Genomic DNA, 21,220 nt, shown 5'->3' on the forward strand with positions numbered 1-21,220 from the left:
CTCCAGGAGACAATAGAATTGCTTCCTCTGGCTAAGAGTAGTAATCACTAGCCAGTTATCTGGAATGTGGAGATTGGGTGTACACATGAAACGATGGTGACAGAAATGGCCATGGTTGAGGCCTGCATTTGACATGTTTATGTCAAACTGGTGTTTTAGTGGGAAAGGAGCATTTGAAGGGGTGCCCCTCACAAACCTCTGTTTCTGCTCTCGTTTGGGGGTAACCAGTTTCTAGAACAGACAGAGGTTATTTTCCTAAGAGCAAGGCCTGGGTGGAGTTAAGGAGTTCTGGACATTGAAGTCAGGAACTTGCCATTGTCAACAAAGGTTTCTGGGACAGTATGTAGACTGTCAAAGAGGAATTACTACACACGTGGAATGGTTGTTTTTTGGGATTTCTGTAGGGGTGGAACACAGGTTGTCAGCAATCACTGGCTGCTGTACAGGATAAACATGGCTTCCCACAGCCATCTCAACACGACTGAACCTAGTCGAGACTATGAAAGAGGTTTTTGTCTGGACCTGCTTGTGAAGGAGGGGTGTCCTGCTCTCCATCCACTTATACCAAGGGAGTGGAAGTGCTTTCAAAGGGTCTGTTGGCTGGCCTTTTGTTTCTTCTGCATTAGTGTCCTTATAGACACAAAAGGCCAAGAAAGGGTTCCATCTTGCTCTTGAGGAACTGTTGGAAATTGAGCTATCAGTTGTGTGGCCTTCACAAGTAATTGTTCCTCAATAGTCTTCAGGAGGAACCTGTTGGAGGCTGGTTATCAGTAGAGGGAAGTACGCACCTACCACCAGCAATAATACCCCAACACAGGGTTGGGGCCAGTCAAGGTCTCCCAAAGTAGCCCCTGGCTCAAGCCCTAGTAGTTTGGCAATGAGCAGTTATGCTTAACTGAGGAGACCGGTATGTAAAGCTTTTAAATACACCAATACAGTAAATAAGTAAGATACAACACAATACAAATCTCTACCAATTTAGAGTGTTTGTATCTTTAAAATGACACCAAAACGACCAGAATCCAATTTAGGGAACCAGAGTTATCAATGTTTTGAAATTAAATAAAAAATATGCTTTCTAATGCCTAAAAATCGGGAGCGCCATCCAGGGACATCTGATTGCACTTGCCCCGGGCTAAATTAAAGTTTAAGGCCGACTGCAATGGAACCCTGCTCGGATACCCGGAGCGGGAGGCCTCTGTCAAACTTTTACCTTTGCACTTAGAAAATTTTCTGGAGCTTTCTCCTCATCGTCGAGCAATGCTTTTCTTTATGCCAAGACCCGATGCAACAACAACAGCTTGATTTCCTGCGAGGCCCTGGTCGAAATTCTGGAAGTCTGGCGCTTTCAGCAGGACAAACCTGAAATATAGGCCAAGTTGCAGTTCGTCAAAGGCGGCTTGACTCTTGATTAGTCAGTCACCTAATGAAACGCAATCCAGGCTGGGGGCATTGTATAAATTGGTGCAGAGAAGCTCTTTTAACCTGTTGCTTTAAGGGAGTCCACTCTTAGTCCTTTGGAAAGCAAGGTAAAGCCCTTTGGGCGGCTGTTCCGGTGTGCAGCAGGAGCAATACTTCAGTATGCAGTCCTCTGGGTTGCAGAACAGGGTTCCAGCAGGGCAATCCTTCTTCTTCTTGTGGTTTTAGACAGCAGATTTAAATTCCACTGCAGATCATCCACTTTTATTCAATTGTCTTGGGGGGGACAGTCAGTGGATATCCTTGTCCAGTGGGCTGCAGAGTGCCACGCAGAAGCATGAAACTGGCCACCCAATTGTGGCAATTTCTTGTCTGTCTCATAAAGCACTGTACTTAAACATTCCAAGATGGGTGATTTTCCTCCAGAGGAGCAAGACCTGGCTAAACAAACCCACTGGTTTAGCCTATTTCCATTAACTCCCTTCTAATTAATTAACTTCTGGACATCTGAAAATTCATTTACTAAGCTCTCTATGTATCTGTGGGGTACAGAGTGAGTGGGCAAGCCTGGCTGCATTCCTGTCTTACTGGCTTTCCTTTAAAGCCTCAGCTTTATTTACTCAGCCCCTTTCCTGGCCTGGTCTCAGCATCTGCCAACCTGCCCCATCAGATAACCTCTGCTCAGGGCTGGGTACTTACCACCTCTTCAAAGCAGCCTGGCTAATCCTGTTAGGGATGAACAATCAGGAGAGACCACTAGCAGGCTGGAATTTAGCTTACAGAAAATACATTTGTATAAGTTATTTTCTGTATTCTTTATGATACATTCAACAATGACAAGTTGTTGGGTTTATCACTACCATTCATATGAGTCCTTTTATGCCATATTAACTCTTTCCTAGCAATACTTATGCTTATGAAAAATATTCTTCTTTTAGCCTATGGAGCGAACCTTCTAAAGTGGGGGGGAAATGGAAGGTACAGTTGTTTCCTCATCAAGGCATGTAAAACATTTTTTATAATGTCCCTGCTTATAGTTACTTGGCACCCCACCCCGGGGCATTTAGGTGAGACCTTTGGGTTGACATATATGTAAAAATAAGGTACATCATCACTTTGGAAGTACCTTCATTTCCAAAGTTGAATTTTCATACATTTCCCTTTTTAAAGACAGTCTGCAAGGCAGGGCTGCCTTTACAAATGACAGTAGCACACTTCAACGCACACTGTAGTGCAGGAAATCTTATGGGCCTCTAAACGTCCCTGCCCCATTATATACTAGGGACTTGTAGGTAGTTTGAATCCCCCTTGCTCTATTTACTAGAGATTTACATGGGCCTGTCATTGTCAATTATAATTATACCTTTTATTTAGATCACTGGCCATATGTCTGTTTAGCCAGTCAGTTACCATCAGTCAGAACACATTGGGGTGAACATGCTAAAAGGTTGACTTTCTCACATGGCCCCTCCCAAAGGAAGGATAATGGGTAATTAACCTATAGGTCTCATCAGCTAAGTAGAAAAAATTGGAAAGTCTATCTGCATTACCATGGGACACCCTTGGTCTGTGTTCCCTTGTGAATTCCATTCCCTGTAGGGAAGTTGACTACCTTAATAATTTAAGATTCTGCCCTCTCATTTGCATGAGCCACCTGAGAGGTCTGTGGTCAGTTTGAACACGAAAGTGAGTACCAAACAAGTAGGGTCTCAGCTTTTTCAGGGACCAAACCACAGCAAATGCTTCCCTCTCAATGGCACACTCTTTCCTCTATGCTGAGCAGTCGCCTGCTAATGAAGGCAAACTGGCTGATCAAGCCCTCTTCATTTTCCTGTGCCAACACTGTCCCAACCTCATGTTCTGAAGCATCTGTTAGAACCACAAATTCCTTTGTGTAGTCTGGGGCCAGCAATACTAGTGCTGAACACACGGCGTTTTCAGAGTATCAAAGCCTTCTGACAAGCGTCCACTTGACTCTCTTTGTGCAGAACTCACTTATGAAAAGAGACCAATCGGATGTAAGAACTCTGGCAAGATATGCCAACTACATCAGTGAATTTAGAGCCCACCTTTGTCCACGACTTACAGCAATCAAGCTACTGAACTTCACCCAAAAACTTATTACAGACTACATGCCATCCGGTAACCTTCAGTCAACCAATAATAGTTTGGCAGTTGGGCTAATGAAACTACTGCCTTATCTCTTTGAGACTCAAATGAGCACTGGAGTCCAGTGAAGTCATTTTGTATGTCTATCTTATGTGGAAGTTGCCGTTAAGAAGCAAGGCATTTTTTTTTTTTTTTTACAGTTTTCATGATTAAGATTCAATTGGCGTTAGCTCCATCTTTTAAACATAATACCCAGTCAGACAAGGGAAGGCCCTGTACTGTGTCTAGGTTGTAGGAGCAGTCCTATCCAATATGGTTTGGATTTTAGCCTGGGGAAATTGTACATGGCCTCCACTAACCAGGTGACCCAGGTACGCACGTGAAATCTGCCCTAATTGCCACTTGCTAGCCTTAGAAGTCAGGCCTGCCTGCTGCAGGATCTAAAGCACTTCATTTAGGTGGTTTAAATGATACTCCCAGGTGGAACTGTACACAGCTGTATCATTCAGATACCCTGCACTGAACTGCTCCAGTAGAGACAGGACCCTGTTTGCTAACCTTTGGAAGGTGGCAGGGGCATTCTTTGTACCAAATGGCATTACTTTAAACTGGTAGTGACCCTCTGGTGTGGAGAATGATGACCTGGCCTTTGCTCCTGTCCTTTGGGCAATCTGCCAGTAGCCTTAAGTAAAATCAAAAATGTTCAGGTTCTTAGCGGCCCCTGACCTATCAATGAGGTCATCCGCTCTAGGTATAAGGTGAGCATCAGTCTTGGTGACTCCATTCAGTCCTCTGTAGTCCACACACAACCTCAATTCTTCTTTTCCCCCTGAGAATTAAGTTTAGGTACCAGCACCATTGAACTGGCCTATGGACCGTCGGAAGGCACGATTACCCCCAGTATCTTAGTTACCTCAGCTTTGATAGTGGTTCTGACCTGGTCAGACAACCTGTATGGCTTACTTTTGACAGGTAGGCTGTCACCTCTGTCAATGTCATGGACACATCAAGTGGTGAGTCCAGGAGTCTGGGAGAACGGACCAACAAACTGTCCTAGCACCTGCTTGCAGTCTCTCCCCGTTGGTCTGTCAATTTGGGAGAGAGTACAACTCCCTCTACTGACCTATCCTGCTCACTGTGGGAGAGGAGGTCTGACAATGGCTCAGTTTTCTCTTCTCCTCCTTCATATGTCACATCAGCATGGTCATGTCTGTCCTGTCTTGGTGGGGTTTCAACCTGTTGATATGCAGGACTCTGTGAGGGTTCCTGGGGGTATTAAAGTCTACCAAATAGGTAACTTCACCCTTCTTTTCTAGGATTGAATAGGACCCAGTCCAAGTGTCCTGGAGTGCCCTAGGAGCCACAGGCTCCAACACCAATTGTCCTGGTTTGTAGTCGGGCATAGTAGTTCACAGGTTATACCAGAGCTTCATGAGCTCTTGGCTGGCCTCCAAGTTCCTGCTTGCTTTGTACATTGACTCTGCTATGCGAGATCAGGCCTAGTACATAGTTCTGCAGATTGTCCTTCGCTTCTTTGAGAGACTTCTGTCAAGACACTCACCAGGCACAATGTGCCACTTATAGGGTGCCCAAACATATCCGGTGAGTTTCAAGAGTCATGGTGTAATATCTACATTGCTTTGACATGAGTCACTGCCATTATTGCGATAATGAGGAATCACTACAACATATGAAATCATTATGAAAACCCAGTGAAACATTTATCAGGAACAAACTTTGTATTTATGCATTCTTCCATGTGCTTGGTATTAGACTGCAATGATCAGAACAACCCCTAGAGAACCTCACAGTGAAACAGCAGTGTGAAAAAGCATTGCATTGCAACCATAGAATCCGCCCCTATATGGCACGGATGGTGAAGTATACATTTTTTTAATATCCCAAGCCTTCTGAAACGTTAGACCATACACAAGGCTGGTAGAGGGCAAAGCACTCCCATCTGTAGAGCAAAAGCTCCAGCCATGGGAGAGCTTAAAAATGCATCTCAAAGTAAGAAAGGTGATGATTGTGGCCGCTCCACCCCCACCCAAACTTGGGGTGAGGACCTAGTTGATGACCTGAAAAGCAGTGCCATGTTGTGCTGAACAATTTGGTGGCTCCACCACAAGCAGAGATATGGACGTAAATGCAAATACAAAAAAAGGGCCCCGCAAACCATTATGGGGTGAGCCTCTGACAACTGTGAATATAGTAGCAGCGGCTCGCCTGCTGCACTTGGGAGAGCTGCATTGATGTTTTCCTTTTTGCTTGCTTTCAGGCAGCCTCCCACTGTTTTTTTATTTTTTTTTATTGGGGTGCCCCAGGGACTTCCTCATTTGAGGGCAGCCAGGAGAGCCCATCTCTGGCTGTCCTCACCAGTTCCCAGCATCTGCAGCACAACTGGGTGCTGCCGGATGAGCCGGCTGCCTTCCTTTGTGTCGCTCTTGATTGGCTGCCTCCCAGTCCCCTCAGATGTGGGGAGTGGGTAAAGTGGACTACATGGTGAGGGGAGGGGTGGAGGGCAGCACTCCCTCCATCCTTAAAGTGTGCAACTGGACCCACATACGCCTTCTCCTCAAGAAATGTCTCCACATCTTTCTTGCACTGCCCCCCGGGCCCTGGTCCACCCAGGGGGAAATTGATCAAAACTGCTGCAGAGCCCTATGCGCTCTGGGGAGAAAAAATTGGTCAACATTTGCTCCATCACCATTCCATCCCTGTCCCAAAACTCCTGCACAGCATATTGGGACAATCCAACATAGCATCATCCAGGGGCCACTGGTCACATCAGCTTCTGGGGCCTCAACTCCATCCCTTGCTGACATCACTGCCAATGACTTGCCCACTAGAATTTCAAAGGGATCCCCAGTGGTTGGCTCCAGTTGTCTGAGCACTCTTCTTTATTCAGTGATCTTGGGCAGACACATCCCTGGTGCAGTGTGACAGCTGGGTGATTATTACAGATCACTCCGCCCCACCCCTTTCCTCCTCAGGAGCTGGTAGAAGTACTCCTAATTGCTCCTTTTGTGTGGGGGCGGCTTTTGGTCCTGCTGTTGGAAAAAATGTAATCACTGGGCACAACAGGGTGACAAAAGGCCTGGGTTCTAATCCTGATCTGAGCCAGGAATATATGAAAACTCTGAATGACTCATAAGATATACATTTATTATTTTGGAAGTTAAATTTTAGTTTTCTCACACAGGTTACAATTCAATTCAAGACATCAATGGACTCTGTAGGCCAAGAGTAAGTGAAACTACACTCCAAGGAAGTCTGCTCCCTATGCATATAATGGGGTGCCACTTTAGTTAAAACAATAAGGCACACTGACTTTCCCTAATAGTGTACACCATCCTTGTGAGGCCTATTCCAGGTGAAAACCTAATACTGCAGAGTCCCCATTGCGTCAGGTTATCTGTGTGCTGTTACCGAGCTGTGTACAACTGTATTTTTCTACATGCAGCCCGCACACGCATTTGCACACGTTCACATGCAACCAGCCAGGTGCCCCCTTACCCCTGCTGTGTCGTAGCAGCCTTATCTCAAAAGGCAGACACTGGTGATAAACACATGCATTCCATTTGCATGTGATTTCCTTGGGCGACACTGGTAGTGAGACTCACCCACAGTAAACAGTCCAAAAAAAGTGCGATCAGAAAATCAAAAGATCTGAGCGTCCTGCAGGGGCAGAACCCAGTGCAACGGCAACCATCTACTCTGCTGAAAGTGGCATCCAAAAGAGTGATGTTGCTGAAGAGAGAGCTACCCCGGAAAGCTGTGAGAGAAAAAGGAAGTGGGGGAATCTCCTGCCCTTACAAGAAATACTTTTTTCATTTCTTGGACTTTAGAGAAGCAATACTAGGTGCCAAAATTCCCTGAGAGAAAGATGCAAGATTGGTATGAATTTCCAGTTTGACCCTTTCTTGAGCTTTTTCGGCAGAGTTCAAGGCTACCCTGGGACTGGCGAAAAGGAAGTATCTATCTGACTCTGTGATACCCTCATCAGCTACAGAATCTTCGCCCTGCCCCACTGGACATTTCTGGGAATGAAAAAAAGTGACTCCAAACTTGGACTTGGGGCATCATGACAAAGGCACCCCAGCGGCAAAGCAACCTTGTCGGCTACAGAATTTAGCTTTGTCTCTGATGGAGCTGTTCTCACCAGCAAGCGACCAACCAGAGACCAGTCTTGGTGTAACTAAGTGTGATGGACCCTCGCTGGCATCAGTGTCCTCCTTCATCTCGCCGAGGAGTTTTACCCCTCCACAGAAAAATGTCTGTCAGCAGCATCCCTTGACTTTAATTTGGTAGTTTATTCTTTCTTAGTGTTTTTTACTTTAAAATTTTAACAATTCATTTCTCTGGGTTCCTTAATCCTCATTAAAACTGGGTTTTATACTAACAAGGTATTGCCTCATGAAGCTGGCTGTGTAACCTGTCCCAAATTCATCTAGTTTCTCACACTTGGTATTTAGCAACCGAAGCAGCAGGGTCCGAAGAAAAATGTTTCCCCCCAGCACTTTATTTGTTTTTGTTTGTTTGCTTTTTACAAATTAAGTTCTGCTCCGGATTCACATGCCAAAGAAGAACCTTAAAGGAGCAACATGCACCAAAACTAATGGCACATGGCCACAGGAACATTAGTTACCTAAAAACATCGGCAGACCTAACCTTGGAGAAATCAGAGTAGCTAATGTGCCCTTGGAGAAAACGTGTAGCCTCAGACAGATGATCTTTGCCTAGAGGAACGTTATCCAAACTGAATACAAGTAGTAAACGCAACAACAACGGCCATTTGATCCGCTATCTGCGAGTCCAGTACTTGCTGGTTAAAACGAGGCGTTTCGCCTCATGGCGATCATCTTTTGACTATGGGGAAAGAGAAGGCTGTGGAGGGAGTGTGTGCTTCTCCCAACGTGTCTGCCTGAGATTGAGTCATTGTTTGACTCAGTGTACAAGTAAGTTTATAAGTGAACGAGTAACGTAATCTGCGAGGACATATTCACAAAATATTGCTCTGCTGTGACTTTTTTTTTTAGCACGAATGACTTAATTGATAATGAGTGATATCACATGAGCGTCAGCGTCCATGTGTGTGAATGTTTGTCTCTGTGTTTTGTAATGTCTTGCTTGGTTAAAGGTTTAGTTGCTCATGGTTTGAGAGTTCAGGCGATACCACCAACCTAAGTTACTGTGTTCTAAGAGCGACAGAGGAGAAGGCATGATGCACTGCACAGAATCAAAATAGCTGCCTGAATTGTTGCAACTGGAAAAAATGCTTAGTGGAAAGGGTTATTTACACATATTTAAGACTTTTTCCTTTGCACATATTTATTATTTTAGTGTAAGTTGATCCATACAGCTGATTCTATAATTGAAGGACTATAATGGACAATCTTACCAGTTTAGTCTTAATTTTGTATGTCATTTTTATCAAATAAATGAAGTATTCCACAGAAGGGTTGGCCTCTAAAATACCTTTTTTTTCTATAACAGGTCCATGCAGTTCAGTGCAATGTGAGAGACCCGGAAGCTGTCAAAAATGCTGTAGCAGAATTAATAGAAGTGGCAGGTCACCCATCTGTAAGTGTGCATAGAATACTGCTACAATAAAAAGATGAAAAAAAACTTACTGCCATGTGGCTATGTTTAATACATCGTGTGCCACTGTCCAGGTGCATTTACCTTTACTCTACACCTTATAGAATGTATATTTTCATGTATTTTACTGTAATGTTATCCTTTTTTTTTTCTATAGATGTACATACATTGAAAACAGACCCCACTAATCAATGAAGCCTTGAATGCTGCTGTGTTGTGTTTTTATTTACGTCTTAAAAGTGTCGGGTGTTGGCTTGTATAGGGATTTCTCGGAGAGCCGCACACTTTGAAAATGAGCTGTTCCGAAATGCCTCTGAGGGAGCGGCGCCTGTTTATCTAGTGAATGGGGGAAATGAGATGTGGCACAGAGGAGGTGTGCTTGCTGCCTGTCACTCCTCTCTCCCACCCGTTTCTTCACTGCGATTATCAAAGCCGAACTTTGCAGACAACCCCCTGTACCACAAGACCATCTAATGATCTTCTCCCAGGACCCCCACTGCTCCGTAGAACTCTATATGGTACCAGGTAGATTCTGAGGAGGTGGGTACTTAGATCCTTCTGGAATGAGAGCAAATTTGATTTGAGTCTGAGCTCACGATTTACAAGGCTTTCTCCTTGAGCAGTTGTGCGCTGTGAAAATCTGTTGAAGCGAAGTCCATACAGGAACAAGACTCTGGGTAAGTTGTTCAATATTTACTTAGGAAGCTAACATGTGCAACATAAAGAGCAGCACCAGAAGCAGCATCACCAATTCCACTCTCACATTTCATATTCCAGACTCTATCTTCTACATTCCACCTTCCCCTTCATGCTTACACAAGCCATATATTCCACAAGCATCGCACGCACTCTCGCACTCACAAACCCACACTCTCTTTATACACACAAACACATATATATAATTGTTAGAAATTGAGTCTCTGATTGGCAGTCAGTTTGCACCCTGTCCAAGCAGAGACCCTCACTCTAGTCCCGGTAAGGGAGATATACACCTAGGATAACCCTTGCTCACCCCCTTGGTAGCTTGGCACAAGCAGTCAGATTTATCTCAGAAGCAATGTGTAAAGTATTTGTACCAACACACACAGTAATACAGTGAAATCACCACAAAAGGGACACAACACCAGCTTAGAATACTTTCCAATATTTATCTAAATCAAATAAGACCAAAACAACACAAATCCAACATGCACAAGCAAAGATATGAATTTTTAAAATAAAAAGAGTCGTACTCCATAGAAATCAATGGATGCGTTGTTTTTACACAAAGTAACTGGTTTGTGTCCAACATAAAGCCGCAGGGACGAGTGTGCATCGGAAAAGTCAGCAATGCGTGAATTGCTTACTCGCAAGTGAGGACGTGCGTTGTTTCTTCTCCAGTCGGGTAGGCGATGCATTGTTTTTCTCTCCCGCAGAAGAGCAATGCTTCGAATCCAGATGGGCAACCCCGGGTCCGCACAGGTTCACTGTGGTTTTGACGCCCAGCGACCATGCGTGTGAAATTCTGGCAGTCGGTGGTGAAGGGCCACGCTGCGTGGGTGATGGTCGATTTTGGCAGCTGCACACGGGTTTTGTGTCGATTTCCCAGCCTCAATGCAGGTGGTGTCAGTTTTTCTCCTGCACTGTTCCTGTGCGTGGATTTCAGTCTTGGTTCAACCAGCTTCTCTTTTCAAGGGCTCGAGGGCTGGATTAGGCACCACTTCGCAGGGTAGGAGTCTCAGCAAGAGAGTCCAGGTGCTGGCAGAGGAAGTCTTTGATGGCCTTGAGACTTCAGAACAAGGGGCAAGCTCACTCCAAGCCATTGGAGATACTTCACAAGCAGAAAAACACAGCAAAATTGAATCTTTGTTCTCTCCGAGGCAGAAGCAGCAACTGCAGGCCAACCCGGCAAAGCACACTCCCAGGCAAAGGGGCAGTACTCCTGCTCTTCTCCTTGACAGAGGTTCCTCTTGATCCAGAACTAATCTAAAAATCTTGGGTTTTGGGTCCACTAATTATACCCCTTTCTGCCTTTGAAGTAGGTAAATTTCAAAGGAAAGTCCCTGTTGTTCACAACATCCTGCATTGCCCAGGCCTGGCCCCAGACACACACCAGGATGTTGGGTAGTGCATTGTGTGAGGACAGGCATACCCTTTTCAAGTGTGTCAGCTCCTTCCTCCCCACTGTAGCCCAGGAGACTTATCAGGATATGGGGCCTACAACCCAACTCCCTTTGTGTCACTGTCTTGAGGGAATTTGCAAACAGCCCATCTGTCAGTCTGACCCAGACATGGATTCACAGGCAGGCAGAGGCACAAAATGATTAAGTAAGAAAATGCCAACTTTCTAAAAGTGGCATTTTCAAACTGACAATCTAAAAACCAGCTTTACCAAAATGTGTATTTTTAAATTGTGAGTTCAGGGGATCCAAACTCCAAATCTCGATGTGCTCCCAATGGGAAACTGCACTGGAGAGATATTTAAAGGCAGTCCCCATGTTAACCTATGAGAGGGGTAGACCTTGCAAAGGTGAAAAACGAATTTGGCAGTATTTCACTATCCCGACATATAAAACACACTAGTACACGTCTTACCTCTTAAATACACTGCACCCTGCCCATGGGGCTACCTAGGGCCTATCTTAGGGGTGCCTTACATGTATAAAAAGGGAGGGTTTGGGCCTGGCAAGTAGGTACACTTGCCAGGTTGAATTGGCAGTTTAGAACTGCACACACTGACACTGCAGTGGCAGGGCTACTCGTGTAGGTGGCACAATCGGTGCTTCAGGCCCACTAGTAGCATTTGATTTACAGGCCCTGGGCACCCCTAGTGCACTTTACTAGGAAATCAAATATGCCAATCATCGAAAAGCCAATTATTACACATATAGTTCACACAGAGAGCACTTGCACTTTAGCACTGGTCAGCAGTGGTAAAGTGCCCAGTGTATCAAAAACCAGGAAAAACAAAGTCCAGCACAGTCAAAACCTAGAAATCAGAGGCAAAAAGACAGGGCAGACTACGCCAAGGATGCTAGGTCTAACATATATACTACCACTCCACAAGATGCGAGTTGGTTCTAAAGATGTCCTAACTTCTGGATCAACATAAACGTTTCTAAATAGTGGTGTAATTACTGCATGTTTGACACCATCAATTACTTTTTCAATGGAGTGAGGTGAATTGATGAACTTAGAGACGAGGGTTACTAGGGTAAAAGAGCTGGCATTCCGAGGTTTATTTATATCTTTACATTAGGCGTGTCTGTTGGTGCTTTTGTAGTGGTCATTTTCATTTTGGTAAAAATGTTTCTTTGCCACTTCTTGTACCTCGGAGCATTCCTGGAAAATCATCTTAATATATTTTTTTTTCTTGCTGAATATGGGCCATTGGGGTCAATTGGTGATGTGATATGTAATTGTCTGCATCACTATATTTTCCGAATTACTATCTCAAAAAGTTCTTATGAACGATCTTGCATGAACTGTGATCACTTGTTTTAGTTCAGGAACATTTCTGCTGAAGAACACTTAGCATATGCTTCTTTTAGGAGCTGAAATATGCCTTTTTTGGTATTGTGTGACCGCTTTATTTTACTCCGAGGTATGAAAACAGCACACGAATTGACCAAAAACGTTTTTGCGTTCAGGAGCTTTCCTTCCTCCTTTAATCTCACGACAACTGTTGTTGAACCAACCGTTCACCTTGGTAGTAAAGGTAGAGGGGGCGTGGTGTGGCTAGTAGGCAACCATGGTAGCCACAACGTAGGTGAGCTTTACGTCAGCCTACACGATCATCCACAATCAGGAGCACACATTGCGCTGGCATAAAGACGAATCTACTTCCTTCAACCGGACGATCAGTTTTCACACGGGGCCTCCTCCCTGCTGGCGTGAATCTGCTTGTTGGGGATCACCGCCGTATGGGGTGTTTGATAAGTCAATAACAAAACATGCAAACCTGTACTATCGCCTTATAACCGGGCGGTTTTACTCGCTGCCGTAAGACTCTGGCAATTGTGCAGCCTACTAACTGCTCCCTCCTCTCAGAAACCAGGGTCGATTTTATTCGAACTGTGTGCAAGTGACACTTGCTGAGGATCTGTATCTGAGCTCTTTGAAAACTGGGTGCGCGGCCCCAGCCGACATTAACTCTACTGCGATTAAATCTGACCCTGGTTGGCAAGATCCTTATGAAGATGCAAGCTGTAGGAAACACTCAGTGGCCACGTGTAGCTGCGTCTCCCGAGGCCAGAGCTGGTGACGAAAGGCAGGGGGTAGTAGCACAGCATTTCCAAACTCGGAGAGGGATACACAGCAGTGTGATCTTGGAAATTCGCCTACAGCCCCAAATGGGCCGGCCGCCTGCAACCCAGAAACCGCTGTCAGATGGTGAACCACAGCAAGAACCTCCCACTACAGACACCACCATGCAGGAACCTGCGATTTCCGGGGGCACCACTTCAACATATGGAAGTTCATCCGATAATTAGATCTGATACTGGCAGCTATAACAGGAACTCACACAGACCTGAAAGCCAAAGTGACCGCATTAACCATCTCTAACATTACTGCAAGATGACTGTCGCCGTAAACTGTTGGATAAGGTCCAAATAATGAACAGGTGAACACGGAGCTACTATCGCGCTCAGTGCTCTTACCAGTCAGGTGCAGGTTCTTACATAATGAATGCAACATCTAGAGAATAGGCTTGAAGATGATGAAGGATGCTTCCTCCGCAATAAACTGCATATAATTGGCCGACCGAAGGGACTTGATGGTACACTATATAAAAAACTGGCTTTAAAACAACATTGCTTCGAATACTTTATCTTCCCAATTTGTAGTTGGAACAGCTTATACTGTCCCATCCAGGAGATCACCACCTGATTCACCCCCAAGGTCCAATGTAGCAAAAGTTATGAACTGTCTGGAATGGCATCTTAGCAGTGACCAGAAAACACGACTGGATCCTCCCTGAAAACTCAAGTGATGTCTTTCCCTGGCTATACCATTGCGTACCACTTAGACAATTATTTTTCATGCAAGTGAAAAAAAAGTTGTGCAACCTGGCCTAACTTATGCATTACTTTTCCTTCAGAAGCTTCTTAAGAGCAGATCAAAAATCTTATTTTTCATGGATTCACCCATGGCCTTGAACCAGGCAGAAATGTACTCTTCAGGTGGTAGTAAACAGACACACTCACAACCCGCTGCAAACCTCACACCTAAATGTGAGGGGCGTGCACAGACGAGGTTTACAGGCAAATCACACACAACTCTAGGCGCTCCACCTCTCCAAGGCCCTTAGGAACCCACAAGGCGCTGTAACTGCTGCTACATTGCTAAATTACTTGACCTCCACCCCCACTGCTTGTGTATGACTCCACAGTCTCAAGTGAGGCCCTTCCGACTAATGAAGAGACTTTAACTCTCCAGCTGTATCGCTAGTAACCCCGGAGACTGCAGACTTGTTATTGGATGACAATGGGTACTTAAGTCATTGCTGTTTTGTTGGTTTACGATTTGGCTGTTAGGTTATCACTGTTTGTACCCTTTATAGTTGCTACTCGAATGGCTGGACTAGAACGGTAAAATAGGCCGCCTTTACGGAACATCCGGCTTCCTTAAATGAGCTTCCTGTGCATATCTAGTATTTTATTATGGGCTACGTTAGCAACAATGACTATTGAACTGTGCCTCCAACTATGCACACATTGCAATTCCCGACACAGAGGCCCACACTATATAAGTGGTTTGCTTCACTCACCCCACAGTGGTGCAATGTCCCTTTCCCTATTCTGAGGAACCAAACATGCCTTTTTGGTTTCTAGTTTGAATTAGACACATAGAAATGGGTATCTATCTTTAAGGATTTAACAGTTTGTATTGTTGTATGCGGTTCACACTATGTCCGTCACACACAGTAATATCTGCACATTGCTTTTCACACACTTTTGTGTTCTAAACACGAAGCGAGGGTCTCCCGTTTGTTTTTTTACAAACGTACCTACAATACTACATATAGAATATTAATATGGAATGTCAGGGGAATTAATTCAATTTTGGAAAAGGCATAACGTTACCTCGGCCCCCGCTAGATGGAACATCCAGGTGGCTCTCTTGCTGAAGACACATATGACTAAGATTGAACTCCCATGACTGCAGCAAAGATGGCCTGGTCAAGTATTTGGTGTTTCAAACACTTTATATGCAGTGGAACAATAAAGTGGATCAAAGGGAGGGGGTTTTCCCTTCCTCCAAGAGAGCAGTTTATTGATGTTGACGGCTACTGTGTTTTGCTTAAGGGTGCATTAGATGGTAGACTTTTAGTGCTCTGCTGTATAAATGCTCCTAATGTTGACCAATATGCACATTGACCATACATCTCTAAACAATTGTGTTTTGGAACCACAGTCGGATAGACCATTTGCCCCATTACCACAATCTCCTGACAAACACAATGCTACGTTGTTACAAACTTAGCTCCAGCAGCGGAACTGTGGCTACCTGGTTCATACAGCTAGCGCGCCCAAACGTAATAAGTAAACTTTCAATGGTATGCTAATAGGTTGGTGAACCTTTTGACTCGCAATCAAGAAGTTCTTACCATAGCTGCAGTACATAATCAATAATCAATACACGATAATCAACAATCATTAGTAATCAATGGAGTCAGTAATTGTCACGCACCATGACCTTTCAGTCATGAATAAGCACACCTTTAGTAAAAGTTTCGAATGTGCATTTCCCTATATTAACAATGCTAAGGTCATGTAGATTAATCTCAAAATCAAATGAAACACATACAGAAATAACACTGGTTGTCCAAATTGGGGGAAGAAACACAATCTAATCGGAGCTTGAACTACAACAAATTCTAAAGTTGCAGTGCAAATCAATAGCAAAGTCAGCTGCGTCAATGTGATGAAGTGCATTAAGTTAAGCAGATCTATCAGCCATCTCTGTCATAAGTCAGGATTCTTAACTAACATCAGATTAGCATCCGCATGTTGGGCTTCATGCAACACAATTTAGTAACCCAAAATTGGAAAAACATCTAGCTATGATAGAGCCATAGACAAAACAGTGTAGTTGGAACCTAGAAAGGAAAAGCAAATATGCAATAATAATCACATTTCAGGGTATACCTATCCTCATAATGGATCAGCAAAGCAAAATCAGTCTTCGTCCTCAGGACATCAGTCGATTAGCAAGGCATCAGGCTCTCAGTCAGGGGAAAATGAGCCCGAATATCGGAATGACCCAGATGGCAGAATTTCGGAATTAATTTTCCTCTCCCAGAATGAGCGTTGTTATATCAAAATCACCGGAACTATCCCCTAATTCCCTATTGGTCAGTTAATCGTATGTTCACACTCTGTCCAATAAAACTATTATACCAAATCTATGAATTCTAATATTTATCCGTTCTCATATTGTTGATTGGTTTGTCTTGCAATGTTCTCATCATCCGGCTTGCCAGGTCACAATATTGTTGCAGCTTTCACTCTAGTCAGTATCTTCATTGTTCTTGTCCTGGGAAAGTCAGTCTCCCACACATTACACGTAAAATGTTACAGTAGCAAGAACATCATCTAGCAGTCGGTTCTCACGAAAAGCTTCCGTTATGAGCACATTTGAACATCACAATAGACATTTAACAGATTAATTCACTTGGTCAGTATTTTTAATAAGCACTAAGAAATACAGCTTTTACTTGAGGCCTGGTAAATAGGCCAAGACACTCGCTAAGTTAAGACCTACAATTAATAAAGCTAAAGCTTAGTTCAGAACCCCTGAAATGACAAATTACTGCATTAGTCTAACATATATTCAATATTTCATAAGTATTAATCATTGATTAGTACACTTTGTTAATATTGGTGGCCATTCTTCGAGGTCACATTTTCTAATGCGTGCATTATTTTTCTATGTTATTTCATTTTCTACATAAACTCATTATTCAAAATATATAAACACTCATTAATAATTCTTATTAAAACACCTGTGCTAGCAATACTTAACCTGTTTCACCGTGAGTGTTCTTTTTACTCTGCTGTACATAACATGCATACTTGGTTTAACAGATTTATATGCACAGCTGACTTACACGCACTCTACCTTGACTAAACATTACCCTCCAGTAGTATCCAGCCACAGCCCCCTACTAGCCCTTCTATGTTGGGGACAAGTGTTTATGGATTATGACAAGTTTGCAGGACGCTGCATTGCGACATGCAGTGCTAGAACACATTGAAAGTATTTTAGAGAAACACAGAACACGGCGTCCTACCCCTCAGTTCAATTTGTTACAAGTGATTGTGTATTCTTTCAGCGGTCAGAGTTGGGATACAGTGTCCTGCTTCTTGAAACAAACCTGCATCCATTAAAGTCGCAAATATCAATGTCCCCGGAATCCTTTGAAGAACCTTGCCTTAAAAAAATAACTATTACAATATGCTTGAACCTCTTCTATGTCATGATTACTCCTCATATAATTCAGAATACCTAGTGAAGGAGATAAACCCCATAGATTATTGGCCAACCTTGTTAATCCTGCTTGTCTGCAGTCTATCCCTTTAGTCATTTTTACACCTAACGGAGTTGGAGTATACACAAGCTCGTGTAAATACGACCTATTATGATTTTTACAAAAATGTATGTGGTGACACCTATGACCCCGGGGGAAATTTCCAGGAGTGGACGGTAATGGCGGAATTTTCTGCCACATTTTCACCACACCTAGCAACCCGACTGATAAATCAATGTGCTACCTCTAATGTCTCTTTTCTCCCTACTGCGCGAGAAGCATTAACGACAGCTACTCCTAAACTCAATAGAGATCTCAGTGAAGTGGCCTTTTACAGACTACTTTTCATTTTAAACCCAGATTGTAAAATCCTGACCAAAGTCCTGCCTAACCACCTCCTCCTGTTATTAGTGAATTTAGTTAATCAGGTTCAGACAGATATAATTCCAGGCCACAACACCTCACGTAATGTATGCAGATTGTGGGACACCACCCCCAGTTCAAAACATCATTGGCCTCCAGTGGCTTGTAAGTCCCTTGATTTAGAAAAAGCTTTTGATTTGCTAAATTGGGGATACAAGCACAAAGTTCTGAAGTTATTTGAGGTCTGTGCATAAATGTGAAGATTGATATGTATATTCTCTATACATAAGGTCCCGCTAGAGTGAAGACTAGTCATTGCATATTTGACTCTTGTATTACTTGCAAAGGCACCACTCAAGGATGTCTGTTATCTCCTTTACTGTTTGCAATATCTGTAGAGCCATTAGCTCCGTGCCCTCCTTCGTCTGCTTGGGGTATCGTGGGGTATACCACTGCATAGAGAGACCAGAGCAGCCTCATTATATGCAGATGACCTCCTGATATATGTAAAATATGCTACAACAGACCTTTCTAGCATTACACATACATTAGAAAACGTTGAATGTATATCTGGACTCCCTGTTAATTGAGCTAAATAATGTTTTTTTTCCCCTTTTAATGTGTAATATGGACCACTCCTACTCCTATATATGGCCAAGTAAAATGGGAAATGACAACATTTCAATATTTAGGAATGAATGTCCATCACATGGTAGATGAGATGCAAGATGGCATCCTTGTTGGGACACTGGTAGGCCTTGGGACGCAAACTGCATTTTGGTCCTCCCTTTCTCTGTTGTATTGGGACGGGTGGACCTAGTTAAAATGGTTATGCTCCAGTTCTGGTTATATTTTTTTGCAAACCTCTCCCTGCTCTTGCCTCGGTCTTTCTTTTTTTTTTTTTTTTTTTTTTTTTTTTTTTAAACAACCTGGATCACTAGCTTCATTTTGGGGTGGGGGGCGACGAAGAGTAGCCCTCTCATCGCTGGATTTACTGGTTGATACAGGAAGACTCGGTCTACCAAACCTGGAAAAACATTACTTGGCAGTCCAACTGTAATGGTTGAGTAAATGGCCTTCTGTTCATTTCCTGAGTGAGGCAGGTTTACAAAGTTAACTGATGGGACCTTGCATAGGCTTCTGTACCCTAGGAAGGGGCCTTACATTAGGGGTGCCTGTTTTACTGTGTACGGACTGCCCTGGCATGCCTAAAACGTACCACTACGCTTACTAAACATATCCTTCCTTACTTTCCTGAGACCCCATTATTAGGACCCCCATCCCAGCTGTACCATTGGGCTGTAAATGGAATTGACACGATTGGGGCAATAATTTTGAATTTGCGCCTACGAGAGTTTCAGACATTAGTACAAGGTTATATTATTCCAAACGGGCATTTCCTCACTTATCAGAAAATTAAACACTCACTACAGACTGTGGCATATACGATCCACTGCCCGGGTACACACACAGCCCTCCAAACACTGCATACTACGGACGGTGATAGACACCTAGTTAAGTGGCCTTGCAGCCCCTCCATGCAACCTACAGATGTATCACGTTGTAACCTCCACTCACAGTGGGAAGCCGATTCAGAATAGAAAAAATCCTTACATACAGGGCCGTAGCTTCAGGAAGGGTGTTTGAGGTGTTACACCCCCTTATAAATGTATTCTATAGTACATAGTTGGGTACAGGTGCTTTGAGTCGGATATTGTGAGGTGTTTGTGGGATTTCATTTGGGATTTTTACATACACACACAGACAAAAACACATACACACACTCCTTTCTGTTTTAAAGATCTTAAAAATGGTGTATTTATTATAAAATATTGAGTTTTGGGTACCTCTGATAATACGCACTCCTCTCCCTTACCATTGATCCTTAACCCTCCCTACTCTCCCCCCCCCTCTCGCCCGCTTCTCATTTAATGTATTTTAACGAGCGTGATTGTTGCTAAATCTAAAGCTCACCATTATTCTTGCTGCCCAAGCTACGCCCTGCTTGCGTATACCATCTGGTATCTCGCAACGCCCAATTAACACGTATTAATTTTATAATATGAAAAGAGAGGGTATCCTATGCCTCAGAAAATGAGCAAAGTATAGCAATCTCGGAGTTTCCCCTACCTGCCTCGATGTAATTCTACTGAGGCGGATACCCCTCACATGGTCCGCGGTTATTGTTTGGGGGAATGGATCACAACTGCTCTCATTACCACCACCGATTACGAAGTTCCTAATACACTGAACCAAGTGTGTACGTGGCTTCTCCACACAACCGAAACGGACCAAGCACTCTAAGACGCTAATTGCAGGGCTACTGTCTCGCCGAAATAAAGTAAGGAATTGGAAAAACACAATCCCTCCTTCCACCACAAGATGGCAGTCAATGGCTTGGAATGGCTGGAAGCCCAAACAGATCCCTTACATAGGGAAGAACGTGCAGGCTTGAGGAAAACTTCCGGTACCCAGAGCGGGTATAGTATGTTAATCAGTGGGGGCTGGTGGAACTTACGCGGTGGGGCCTTAGATCAGTTATTACCAGTGAAGTGAGTGAGCCTGACGTTTATAAGAGGGGAGAAGATTTAAAAAAATGTAGTGTATATTGATGCAATTTTCAACTCTGTTTCTGTGAAAAATGGACCAAAATATAGTTAATTTACATAGCATTTATAAAGGAAAACTCATAAAATATGTCATCAAATTTCTGGGTTACCAAGCAAGTGTAGCCTCTGAAGGGGACTATTGGTTACCAGGCAAGACTTTTGTGAATCTACCCTTTCCAGTATAAAACACATAGCATAGGATCTTAAAAGTCCACACAGAAACGCACTTGCAATTTTGAACTACCAGTAGTGCTAATTGGCCTCTTCCTTTTCTGCATCAGCTATTCAACACTGATTGCACAGTACAAAGGCATAGCTGGCAAGTTTCCACATTGTTTGTGTGACATTTCCATAGGTTCATTGCAACTGTCAGTGACATTCTACTGACTTTCACCTTATTGGTGCAGCTGCTCACTGTTGCACAGAGAAACTGCACGCCTCTGTGCATGCTGCTGGGTGCTGGTTGTGATCAAGTGCTGAGTGGCACAGCCCTTTAAAACTGTTAAGCTGTCCTGTCTGGACTGGATGGACAAAGTGGTGTGCTGCAAAAGTGCTTCTACCTAAATGGCCACAACTCCAGGAGCACGGATTAGGGAAATACATAATC

At 43.8% G+C, this 21,220-nt stretch overlaps 1 protein-coding gene across 1 annotated transcript in view; it reads left to right on the top strand.

Annotated features, from left to right (window-relative positions):
- The window catches only part of DECR1 (2,4-dienoyl-CoA reductase 1), a 160,734-nt gene that overhangs the window by 81,681 nt on the left and 57,833 nt on the right, over positions 1–21,220 (top strand). Inside the window, exon 4 of the mRNA XM_069220450.1 lies at positions 9,025–9,111. Within this exon, the coding sequence (XP_069076551.1) occupies positions 9,025–9,111 (87 nt within the window). The remainder of the gene's footprint in view (positions 1–9,024; positions 9,112–21,220) is intronic.

The sequence above is a fragment of the Pleurodeles waltl genome, chromosome 2_2 (assembly GCF_031143425.1).
Source record: "Pleurodeles waltl isolate 20211129_DDA chromosome 2_2, aPleWal1.hap1.20221129, whole genome shotgun sequence".
Lineage (NCBI taxonomy): Eukaryota > Metazoa > Chordata > Amphibia > Caudata > Salamandridae > Pleurodeles > Pleurodeles waltl.